At 36.5% G+C, this 12,972-nt stretch overlaps 1 protein-coding gene across 1 annotated transcript in view; it reads right to left on the reverse strand.

Annotated features, from left to right (window-relative positions):
- LOC131155050 (AP-4 complex subunit epsilon) overlaps positions 1-12,972 on the reverse strand; it is a 68,872-nt gene that overhangs the window by 7,071 nt on the left and 48,829 nt on the right. The window contains exons 9-10 of the mRNA XM_058107959.1: positions 11,918-11,995; positions 8,206-8,349 (exon numbers count right to left, since the gene is read on the reverse strand). Coding sequence (XP_057963942.1) covers positions 8,206-8,349; positions 11,918-11,995 — 222 coding nt within the window. The remainder of the gene's footprint in view (positions 1-8,205; positions 8,350-11,917; positions 11,996-12,972) is intronic.

Here is a 12,972-nt window from a genome sequence, read left to right on the forward strand (position 1 = left end):
ATTTGCATCCAACAAAAGGCACAGAAACACAAAAAAAGAAATAAAACACACAGAATATCCACTAGAACATTGTCAACATATGCTCAACCTCGAAACTTATATTAGACACAAGAGCTCTAACCAGGACACCCATAGAAAAACACCTGTTAGAATAGCATTAATTTTTTGACTATAAGCTTGTATTTGTTTTATTTGGTCTGGGGTATTTATTTGAGTGCACGACTCATCTGGGAGTTCTCATCTCCTCTGGCCAACTGATTCTCCCTCTTATTCTTTCTCTTCTGTGACCCTTCTTCTCCAGTACTGCTCCCGTTTCCCTGGATGGAATCAGATTTCTCAAATTCACAACCTGGTCTTACAGCACTAAACTTTTCTCGTCGTCTTCTTCTCTCTACTACCCTACCTCATCAGCTCTCAAATTAGAAATATCTTTTTCTGGTTTGAGAGTTGTTTAGGGTTTCTTGTCCTTATCCTCTCATCCACGTGCAACTCTTATGGGGGCTCTCTGTGTTTATGGTGATCAGCTGATGCAAAAGAAGTCTACACACTGTTTCTAGCAGACTGCTGTTACTGTTTGGCAGTTTCATCCGGTTCACTGTGGCATGATGATGCTCTTATGACGCTTTGTCCTCATGATTTGTTGCCAAAATCATATATCAGTTTCAGATTTTCTGGTCGGTTTAGGATTGATGTCTTATCACCCATATCCTGTTTGCGCCAGCATCTGTTTCTAGCTGCTGCCAGGGAGGCGAAGCTACTGCTCTGTGACTGCAGATGCTGTCTATGATTTGTTCCTGCTCTGTTGTGGCTGTGGATGACTTTTGAAAGGCTCATGCAACATCTACCACATTCTTACCAGCTACTACTTCCAGAGTGCTGTGTCCATTATTCTGTGGCCACGACTGCCTCTCGAAAATTCTGCAGTGTAGTGCTTCCTTTCCAGCTGCTCTTCAACCCAGGTTGCTGGTTTGTATTGTTCCGGGCTTTGTGAGTACTGGTTTTTGTTGCTGTCACTTCTCCATCTCATCGCTTGATGTATTTCTTGTTTCATGCTGGTTTTTCTGATGTGTAGTGGTTCTTGACTGGCCACTGTATTTTGAGTGTTTGTTGAGTTTGTTATTTGGCTACAACAGAAGGGTTAAACTCATGGTGCCTGAGTAGATTACAGCTATAAAATTGGCTGATTCTATCAATTATCTTTTATAATCGCAAGCTGTGAGGGTATATGTCAATACTACAACAACAACAACAACAAAACCAAGCCATAATTCCCACTAGGTGAGGTCGGCTATATGGGATGATGGACCATTTATTTTGATTGATTCAGGGATATTAAATCTCTACTATCTCCTCCCAAGTTATTTCAGGTCTACCCCTACCCCTTCTACTGCCCCCCACAGTAACTAACTCACTCTTCCTCACTGATGAACTATGTGGCCTACGTTGAAAGTGTCCATACCATCTGAGACGTCCCTCCCTTATCTTATCTTCTGTAGGAGCTACATCTAACTTATTGCGAATATGTTCATTCCTTAATTTATCTTTCAATGTTATACCACTCATCCATCTAAGCATTCTCATCTAGGCAACTTTTACGTTTTGGATATTATATTTCTTCGTCGCCCAACATTCTGATCCATATAGCATAGCTTGTCTTATAGCTGTCCTAAAAAACTTCCCTTTTAATTTTATAGAAATTCCTGCGATCACAGAGCACACTTGAAGCACTTCTCCATTTTACCCAACCTGCTTTAACTCTATGCATTACATCATCTTCAATTTCTCCTTCAACTAGCATAATAAATCCAAGGTATCGAAATCTACAAGTGCTATTTATTTTTTCATCATAAAGTTTAACTTTGTCTCCAATATTCCTTCTATCTTTACTAAAATTACATTTCATATATTCTATCTTATTTCTGCTTATCCTAGAGCCTCTAGATTCCAAAGCTTCTCTCCTTAATTCTAACTCAAGCTCTACTTCATCCCTAGTTTCATCAATTAATACAATATCATCGGCAAAAAACATATACCATGGAACCTCCGTTTGAACACTCTTAGTTAGTTGGTCCATCACTAAAGCAAAATGATAAGGACTCAAAACAGATCCTAGATGTACAGCTATGGTGATTGGAAATTCTCTCGTTTCTCCACCTATAGTCCTTACACTAGTCATTACTCCATCATACATATCCTTAATGTCAATCAGTATACCTACTCCATACACCCCCTTTTTCTAAAACCCACCATAAAAATTCCCTAGGTATCCTATCATATGCTTTCTCGAGGTAAATAAATGTCATATGCAAGTCCCTCTTCTTTTCCCTAAACTTTTCCATTAATCTTCTTAAAAGATATATAGCTTCTGTGGTACATCTCCCAGGCATAAAACCAAACTTATTTTCGTTTCTAACCTTAATCTTTGTTCAACTACCATTTCCCATAGTTTCATCGTATGACTCATAAGTTTAATTCCACGATAGTTATTACAATTTTGAATATCTCCTTTATTTTTGCATATAGGTATTAAAGTGATTTTCCTCCATTCATCTAGCATTTTCTTAGTTTTTATAATTGTATTAAATAAATTAGTTAACCATATAATTCCATTATCACCTAAGCATTCCCAAACTTCAATCGGGATGTTATATGGTCCCATAACTTTCTCATTTTTCATCTTTTTTAGTGCAAACTTAACTTCGTTAACTCCAATTTTGTGAATAAATCTCATATCTTTAGTCTTTTCTTCATTTGACAATTCTAAGTTTAAGCGTTCTATTTGGTTTTCATTAAAACACTTACTAAAGTAACTTCCCCATCCTTCTTTAATGTCTTCGCCCTTAACCAAGACAATATCATCCTCACTTTTTATATATTTTACATTTCCTAAGTCCTAGCAAGTTTAAAAGTATCTCTTTTCCCTTCTTTTGTATCTAATCTATCATAAAAACTATTAAATGATCTGTATTTAGCTTCATTAACGGCCTTTTTTGCATCTTTTCTCACCTCCTTATACTTTTCAAAGTTATCCATGTATATACATTTTTGCCACATTTTATACCAAATTATTTGTCTTTACAGCTTTTTGTACATTTTTATCCTACCACCAACTTTCTTTTCTATTCGAGAATCATCCCTTTGATTCACCTAAAATCTCTTTTGCTATCTTTTTAATAAAGCTAGCTAATGTACTCCAAAGAGTATTTGTATCTATCCCACCCTCTATAGTCCAATCCCCATCTTTGATCATTTTATCTTTAAATTTTATTACATTTTCTCGTTTCAGGTTCCACCACCTAGTTCTCTTACGCTGGTTAATTTAACTTTTTTCTTCCATTTTTCAATACATATATTTAACACTAAAACTCTATGTTGTGTGGTTAGGCTTTCACCTAGAATAACTTTACAATCCTTGCATGATAAATGATCTACCCTCCTAATTAAAAGAATCTATTCAATAAGGATTCATATCATAGTGATCTGACAAATTTTACACTGGCTGCCAGCTACCTAACGCAACACTCCTCCTTTACCCAGGATTGGAACGACATTAAGTGCATCATAGGCAGAGTTAGGGTATACGTTAATGCAAAAGTAAATATTTGGCTCAAGATTCCCCCAACTCACGACTCAAAAATGATGCTATTCCTATGCAATTGTGGAATAGTAGGGGATCAAAGGTTGTCACCAATGTGACGTTTCACCAGACTAAAAGCAAGGTGGAAATCTCCATGGAAGTAACTCCCATAATAAGAATCAAACTCGCATACTTGACAGAAGTTCTTCAAGTGTGATAAAAGGAGAGTAGATTCATCCAGAAGTAGCATGGAAAACTTACGGGGGTACTTGGGGGGTGACTTAAATATATACCAACCGATAATTACTAATGTTGAGATGCCTAAAAAGCAATGGACAGAATTGTTGACTGCTAAGTTTGTCAAGGTTGACCTCCTTTTAAGCTTCTCACAAGGGACCATTCAACTGTGGTTTCAGCTACCTCTTCAGGTACAAAAAGGCTTCCAGCCTCTTTATTCTCTCATCCTTTTTTTTGTTTGGTTTGGATAAACAAAGAATTGCAACAGAAGAGAGAAGAATGTACATCAAAAAGACAGAGAAATAAAGAAAAGAAAACAGAAAGAAAACTGGGCAGAATAAGAAAACCTCCCTTTACATCAATAGAAACTAGTTAGAAAGATCACCGCAAAAGCTGAAAAACAAACTCAACGTAGCAGAGCCAACCAAAAAAAAAAAACCATTTGCTAACAATCACACTGACACAAACAAACCAATTTACTATACAGCAAATTGTTTGCAGTAGCCACACCCTTTGAATATTCTAGCGTTCCAATCCAACCACACACCAAATAATAGCCATAACAGTGCATCGCCACAAAGCTTTCCTTCCATTCCAAATCCCCCAAGCATTATGGTATAGAACACCTTCAATGTGGAGTGGCAAACCCTGTTTTCACCAACTATACCAAATAATTTATTCCAAAACAGCCAAAGTGAAAGGACATTCAAAAAAAAGATGTGAGCAAGTTTTCCCACTCCTTAAACAAAGGACACAAACATCAGGTGACAGAGCCTTAAGGTCTTCTCTTCTGAAGCAAATCATTGTTGTTGATTCTTTCAAGTATCATAGTCCAAATAAAAGCTTTATTTTTTATGGAGCTTCAGCTTTCCAAATCAGAGAATACAATGCAAAAGGATCCACACTAGTCACAAGTAGGGAAAAAAAGATTCACAAGAAAATTCTCCAGAAGGATTTCAGCTTCAAACCCTTTTATCCATCCCCAATGAGCATGACAAGAATCGATCAACCTGGTTTAGAGAGCCAACTCATTAAGATTTCTCCCAAAATGGAAGCTCCAAGAATGACTATCTTCTTCCAAAAGAAAATAAAAAATAGGGGTATCATGAAGGTTTGATAACCCAAAAAAAAAAAAAAAGGAAATGTAATAACCAAAGGCATCTCCTCCACCCAATGGTCCTCCCAAAAAAGAATTCACTCTCCATTACCCACTGTATACAGGACTTTAGGAAGGAAATAATCATTAATCTGAGATAAAAACTTCCAAGGACTCAAATAAGTAATGTCAACCCCCACATTTGCATCCCAACCATTGTGTAGTCTTCCAAATTTACTGCAAATTATCTTATGCCAAATAGAACTAAGTCGTAAAAGGAAGTGCCAAAATCATTTTCCCACAAAAGAAATGTTTTGGGGCACCAAATTAACAAGACCGGCGACAGTCTCCCAACCTACAAGATGATCACTGCTACCCTCTCCCCTACTCAACTATAAGAAATCCCTCATTAATTTCTCAATCCTCCACAAAAGATAAGATAAAGGAATCGAAATGGAGGACGGAGAAGCATGGATAAGAGTATAGGACGTCCTAAAGTGAAGAACACTCGTTTCCACCCATTCAGTGTCCTAGCCACACTCTCCAAAACACAGCCCCAAGAAAGAGTCAATATTGGGATTACCATATAGTGGGATACCTAAATAAGTAATAGGCCAAGTCAAAACAGCTCAACCAGCTAGCTTAACATAAGGATCCACGTTAATACCAAGATTCACCAAAACACTACAAGAGAAATTAATTTTCAGCCCAAATGCTTCCTCAAACACTTGTAAGTTGGTCAGCAAATTAGACCAGTCCATTTTTCTTTCATGAGGAACAGACTAGTATCATCTGTGAGCTAAAGATGCAACATGATGCAATCCTTGTATCCTACCTTAATCCCCTCCATCAATCCTCTATCTACACCTCTCTCAATCATCCTACTCAAGGATTATTGACTATTAAACCTTAAATTATTGATTCTGGTGCCTCATCCCATGTAATAAGTAGGTCTAAACTATTTGCTTTTGACACCTAGTATCCAAACTTCAAGTTTCACTTGCTCAGTTACTCCTTTTCCTGAATGTGAAAATATTCAGTATGTGACAAAATTCCTTGAATATGTTATCTGTCCATTTAACACTGTCTCAACTGTTTAGTAGCCTTTATCCTTATGGTTGCACTATCCAGGAAGGATACAGAAGATTGGTGGAGGCTTAGGGATGGCTTACCTTGATAGGGTGGTGGCAGTTCAAGTTTCTCTCGAATGACATCTTCATTCTCCTCTAATGGTCATTTCTTGGGTCAATAACATGCTCACATTGGACAACCATCTCTTTTGAAGCTACTGTAATTCTTTCCAGTTTTTAAGTTGTCTATGGTGTGAGGCATATCAGTTGGGGGAACCTAGTATCATCCAAGTGTTGTCTTGTATTTAGAAATTTGGGGGTTATGACCAAGAATTGATCTAGCTATTAACTTCATGTCATATATGGACGATTTCATTTGCATGACTTGGTTATTTTTTTTAATAACTCCTCCAAAATCTGTTTCTTAATAGATCACAGTAATCTCCTAGAGTAACATGGATGGGAATCTATCCAAGCATTCTCCTGCTCTCTCGCATCCTGACCATTATTTGTTTTAATACTCACCCCTCATCCTTGCTCCTTACCAGTCCCATCATCAAGAATATTAATCCCACCAAACCACTTTCCGCTTCCCTAATTGCCACAGTTCTTACCTTAAACTCTCTTATCAATCCCATCACCGTTTCTGCCAGACTTAACCTCCACTAATGAAAAGATGCCATCATTATTCCCTTGAAGGATCTTGTGAGCATGATTATCAGAGCTCTGACCTCCGCATAAGACTTGATCTTGAAGCAGCTCTCAGCCCCCTCAACTTTTGGCAGGTTCCCCCCTGCATCTATATACTTCAGACAACCATTGAAAACTTGACACTTTCTGAAGCACAAGATTGCTTCCGAACTCTAACCCCATAATTTCACTGCTGGAACTCAAGCAGAGCACAAGTTTGCCCATGAGAATCCAGCAATCATTGCTCATTCTGAGAGTATTTGATTACTGGCTGAGAGCAAAAGGATTTTGTTATATTGCCGCCATTTCTTCAATAATTAGGCCAAGGCTATCATCACTGCTTCAGATCACAGGATGCTATTTCATTGTTCTTGCTTCTGGGCAGAACAAGACGACTGTGGCCATACGCCTGATGAGCAAAATCCACTTGGGCCTCATCACTTAAGCCCATATCCACAGTATCCCTAAGAACTTTTGGGTTTTTAGTAACTAAATTTAATATATGTTCCAATTTGAAGATCAAAGTAAAGTCCATTCCCTTCCAACTGTACCCAGACAAGGCTAGTTACACGCCAAAGAGTTGTTGTTGAGGGCTTGAGCTTGAGCTTGAGCTTGAGCACAAACTCATCTTCTCCGCCTTTGTTCCCAGCAGTCCTGCAACTCTACCATGAACCTGCAAATTTGATCCTCTCCTGTTAACAGCCCTTGTAAAAAAACCCACTACAACCAATTCTCACAATGGGTTGCCTCTTTTCCATCAACATCTCTCCACCCTCTTCCTTGAATGGAAGCAGTCTTCAAATCTAGCTTATGCAAACCCACTGCATCCCTTAACGTCTCATCAAAATATCCCCACAGCTTCCCGTTTTTTCTGCACGAAATTGAAACAGAATGTTATCTACCTTTGGAAACCCCACCCCAAAAATCATTATTTTGATTCCTCAATAAGGAAATTTTCTACAAGTCTTATTCCAATGGAATTTCTCCAACATGACAAGCACCAACCTCAATTAATCTAACATCTGCCTTGCAGCTGATGCCAAGATCCAAGCCCTACCTTGGACGGTTTAAAATCAATGTTAATAGACAAAAGACAATTAAAAAACTGAGCAACAGTTGGAAGGTAGGAAATAAAAATTTTGGCGGCAAATATATGTGATTGTATGAACCAAACAAATGTGCCCATGCTATCATTGCATAATAGTTTCAACTAAATACTCTTCTCAAAGAATCATGAACCGAATTAAAAGTTCAGGAATTTTTTTTATCAAACAAGAAGTTGAATATATATGTTCATATTGAATACAAGAGATAGGACTATTTTTCAAAGATACTGAATCAACTACTTAAAATAGAAAAGGAACACATTTGACATGGTACAACACCACATAAGCAAAAATGATGGAGTGATCAACAAAAAGAAATGCAGAATACATCCTTCAAAATCAAGCATAGAAAAGCACATTAACAAGCCAATGAAACAAATAAAAGAGGTAAAAATCAAATTATTGTACATTCAAATGTAAAAAGATGACCTCAATATCTTCGCAACTTGCATCTAATGGCATTATAGCCTCAACAGCATGCAGATCTAACCCAATGATCCCTTGCAATTCATATGCACGTTGCTGCAAATCAGTTGAGTGGGATGCAGATAACTCTTCAATAAAGGATTGACACTACAAGAAGAGAAGAAAGAGTCACCAATCTGCAGATTCCTGTCTGAGTTGGATATAAGCAGAATACCAGATTAATAATGTTGATTATCTACCACAATAAGATGAATAAATAAGGCAACCTATATTGCTATCTCCAGCAACAAATCAACCATTTGACGCTAATGTATGTATTTACATAGATATGTTGTGTATGAGCATGCATGTATGCTTGTGCATGTAAGCTCACATGTAAAATATGAGTGAGGACGCTATTAGTGACAGAAACTGGTACAATGAACCATAATGAAATATTAAAAATACCACCTTGTCCTCAACCATTGCAAGGAAAATTATAACTGACATCTTTCCCAGCATAAGTTCATCTGGTGTAGAAAATCAAAATTATGCAGCATCAGATTATCTGCAAAAGTGAAAACCCTCCACATCTCAATGTCCCATTCCAACAGGACTCAACAGAACACATTTAAATTTGGACGCGGAAAATCAAAATTATGAAGCACCAGATTATCTGCAAAACTGAATGCCCTCTGCATCCCAATGTCGCATTCTAACAAGACTCACCAAAGCACATTTGATTTTGGTTCCCACAGCATGGTTGATACACTGTGCAGTGTATAATGAACAATTGTCTCCAAGTCACCTTACCATACCCAGCCCCATCATGTAGATACTGCTCCCTCAGAGGACCATAGCACTCACCCACCTTCTCCGAATGCTACGATTTTAAAATCTTAAAATCATGGAGAACATTTTCTTACCTAAAGATTTCCAACAAATAAGCAGAGCCTTCAATAACAAAAAAATACCAAACCTTAAGTCCCCACTAGGTGGGATCGGCCACATGAATCCTTTTCTGCCAATTTATGAGATCATAGGCAATTTCCTTCGACAAATTTAGGGCTATTAAATCCTTACCCACTATCTCATTCCCAGTTATTTTAAGTCTACCCCTACCCCTTCTACTGCCCCTCACATTAACTTGTCCAAACCATCTAAGTCGTCACTCCCTTATCTTCTAGAGGAGCTACACCCAACTTACCACAAATATGTTCATTTCTTAATTTATCTTTTGGAAATATACCACTCATTCATCTAAGCATTCTCATCTCAACAACTTTTACTTTTTGGATATGTTGTTTCTTAGTCGCCCAACATTCTAATACATATAGCATAGCTAGTATTACAGCAATTCTATAAAACTTTCCTTTTAATTTCAAGGGTATTCTATGATCACAAGGCACACTCGAAACACTTCTCCATTTTATCCAACTTGCTTTAACTCTATGTACTACATCTTCAATTTCTCCTTTCAACTTGCATAATAGTTTAAGGTATCAAAATCTACTAGTGCTATTGATTTCTTCATCATCAAGTTTAACTTTGTCTCCAATATTCCTCCTACTATTAATGAATTTACATCTTGTATATTCTATCTTATTTCTACTTATCCTAAAGCCTCTAGATTCCAAAACTTCTCCCCATATTCTAGCTTACATTCTCTTTGGTCTCTCCACCTATAGTCCTAACACTAGTCAGTACTCCATCATACATATTTTAATGATATCTGTATACCTACTACATACACCCTGTTTTCATAAAACCCACCACAAAACTTCCCTAGGTACCCTAGCATACACTTTCTCTAGGTCAATAAATACCATATGCAAGACCCTCTTCTTTTCCCCAAACTTTTCCATTAATCTTCTTAAAAGATATATAGCTTCTATAGAAGATCTCCAAGGCATAAAACCAATTTGATGATCTGAAACCTTCATTTCTAGCCTTAATCTTTGTTCAACTACCCTTTCCCACAATTTTACTATATGGCTCATAAGTTTAATTCCAAGATAGTTATTACAATTTTGAATATTTCCTTTATTTTTGTATATAGGTATTAAAGTGTTTTCCCTCCATTCATCTAGCATTTTATTAGTTTTTATAATTGTGTTAAATAAATTAGTTATCCATATAATTCCGTTATCACCTAAGCATTTCCAAACTTCAATTGGGATGTTATCCAGTTCTATAGTTTTCCCATTTTTCATTTTTTTAGTGCAAACTTAATTTTGTTAACTCTAATCTTGCGAAAAAAAACTCATATTTTTTGTCTTTCCCTAATTTCGAACCTCTAAGTTTAAGCCTTTTACTTGGTTTTCATTAAATAACTTACTAAAGTAACTTCGTCATTTTTATCTTTTGTCTTCTTCCTTAACCAAGAAAATATCATCCTCACTTTTTATACATTTTACATTACCTAAGTCTTACTCTTTCGTTCTCTATCTCTAGCAAGTTTAAATGTCTCTTTCCCCTTCTTTTGTATCTAATATAGCATACAAATTATTAAATAAGCAGAGCCTTAAGGGGATAAAATCATTTGCATATATTGCTTGAAGGCATTTGGCATTGGGCTGCGACAGGACAATGATTAAATCATCCATCATCTAACTAGTGCAGAAACTATGCTCAAATGCCCAATTAAGTTCAGCCCAGTTATCTTCATTAGTTCTACCAAGTTCTTTCATAACTTCTGACAAATTCTCTTCGTTAGCTTGGGAAAGAATCCGCAGAAGTCAGATCTTTTGAGGAACAAATCAAGAGAGAATTGGATTTCATCAGGCAATGTGTTATTGGTAAACAATTATCAGTTTTTCAACAAGGTGCAGAATGCATCTTAACCATTCACTATGTTTCCATCTATCCAAATCAAAAGAATCTTCTAATCAACCCAGGATCATTTGGTTCTATTAAAAATGAGGTTTTGGAATATCACATTACATTTGGCCCCTCTTCATTCTCTACAGTATCCAAAACTGTCTTCTACGTAGCTGGCGAGAAGTAGGGCGGTAATGAAAGAAGATCAAATACGAGAATAAGCTTACAAAATGTGAGGAAGAGAAGATTCACATTTCCCACAAGAAGGTTCCTTTTTTTGTCTTGCATTTCTCATTCAAGAAATGGGGGGAAAGAATCATTTTGAAACTGCTCCTAACCTGAGGTAGTAAGTGACCTGACCCTGCTCATAGGGAGCCTCCAATAGAAGCAAGAGAAGTAAATTAGTAGTATTATGGGCAACTGTTTCTTAAAATAAGGAGAAGACTCAGCTGCAAGTTAGAACCCTACTTTCAAGGTAGACTCTTTCACTATCCTATTACATATGTGCAGAGACAAAAAAATTTTCTCACACTTAGGACATGGATTCTATATGACCAATGATCATGACCAGTAACTGTTGCTAACAATGAGGAAATTATTAATCAACCTTCAGAATTGTATTGGAAAAATAGAAATTATGATAATAAGTTTCCACAATCCCTAGTTAAGTGTGCATGCACATACATGCATGTAGCATACAATTTTTTCAAAATGTTTCAGTGAAATCCACCAAGAGCAAAGAGGCTTCAACATAAACTAAAAACCCAACTCTATGCAGTTCAAAACAGAAATATACATTTACCAGTGGACAAGCCTGATCAGAGTTCAAATATGTATTCATGTGTGTTCAACTACTTGAGAAAATAGGCATGTAAGAAACAGGAGAGGAATAATCTCAAGTGTAGTAATAACCTACCTCAGGTAGCATATCCACTTTTCTCCCAGCTGCTATTTCAAATGCATAATTTTTCATGATTGCTGTGACTGCATAGGCCTACAAAATAAGCAAAGAATCAATATTTGACAAAAAATGAAAGATATAGACACTACAGAAGGCATAATTTGGACTTCAAACATGCTTAAATACTTCAGAAATCTTGTAACAGCGTATACATTCAAAATAGCCAAATAACCAATAGAGTTCCAAAAAATATGAAAACATGACCTTGTGCCAACAATAATATTGCCTTCAACAAACAAATGAAGCAGCATAGCACATACTAAGATAAACAAACTGATAATGGCAGTAAATTAGCATGAAGAGAGGACCCATCCTGGAAGACTTACTCATCGTTTCAAAAATGTTAGAGACCTAATAATTTTAGGAAAGTATCCATCCAACTTTGGAAAGAAGATTTTAGAGTTTCATAAATATATGGGTTGTAACCAATCTTAAATGTAAAGGAATTTTTAGTTTTAGGATTAAATCCCTTTCTGCATACTGAACATGCATCCTCTGTCATCCACATGCACCTGCAACTAAGCAGGTGCAAAAACTCTCCCGCACAAGCAGTTAACAGGGATGCACACACTCATCAACAAATAATCTCTCCTTTAAAAAGCACCTCCTTCAAGAAACTACCATATTGAGTTTTCATATGTTCAAATTTAAAAACACATAGATGCAAAAAAAGGACACAACCCAACAAACAAAACCTCCAACAAATTACAACTTAGAAGCAATTTTTTTATCACAAATGAAACATATTAAGATAGAGAAGAGAGAGATTACAACCTAGGAGAGAACAAGAGATCCTTGTAGCAGGTATTTATTTATTACAAAAGAAAACACAGATGAAAAAACAGAAAAGGAAATAAAAACAATGCAAAAGTTAACCACCCCTAATTAAGATAACCCCTCTTAAGCCCTCCCTTCGTAATCGATAGAGCTCTGTAATCTTGGTAACTCCCCCAGCCTTCATTCACTTTTTTTTTTAGAACCATTTAATTTAATGTCATTCGACCCATTCC

Source organism: Malania oleifera, chromosome 5 (assembly GCF_029873635.1).
Source record: "Malania oleifera isolate guangnan ecotype guangnan chromosome 5, ASM2987363v1, whole genome shotgun sequence".
NCBI lineage: Eukaryota > Viridiplantae > Streptophyta > Magnoliopsida > Santalales > Ximeniaceae > Malania > Malania oleifera.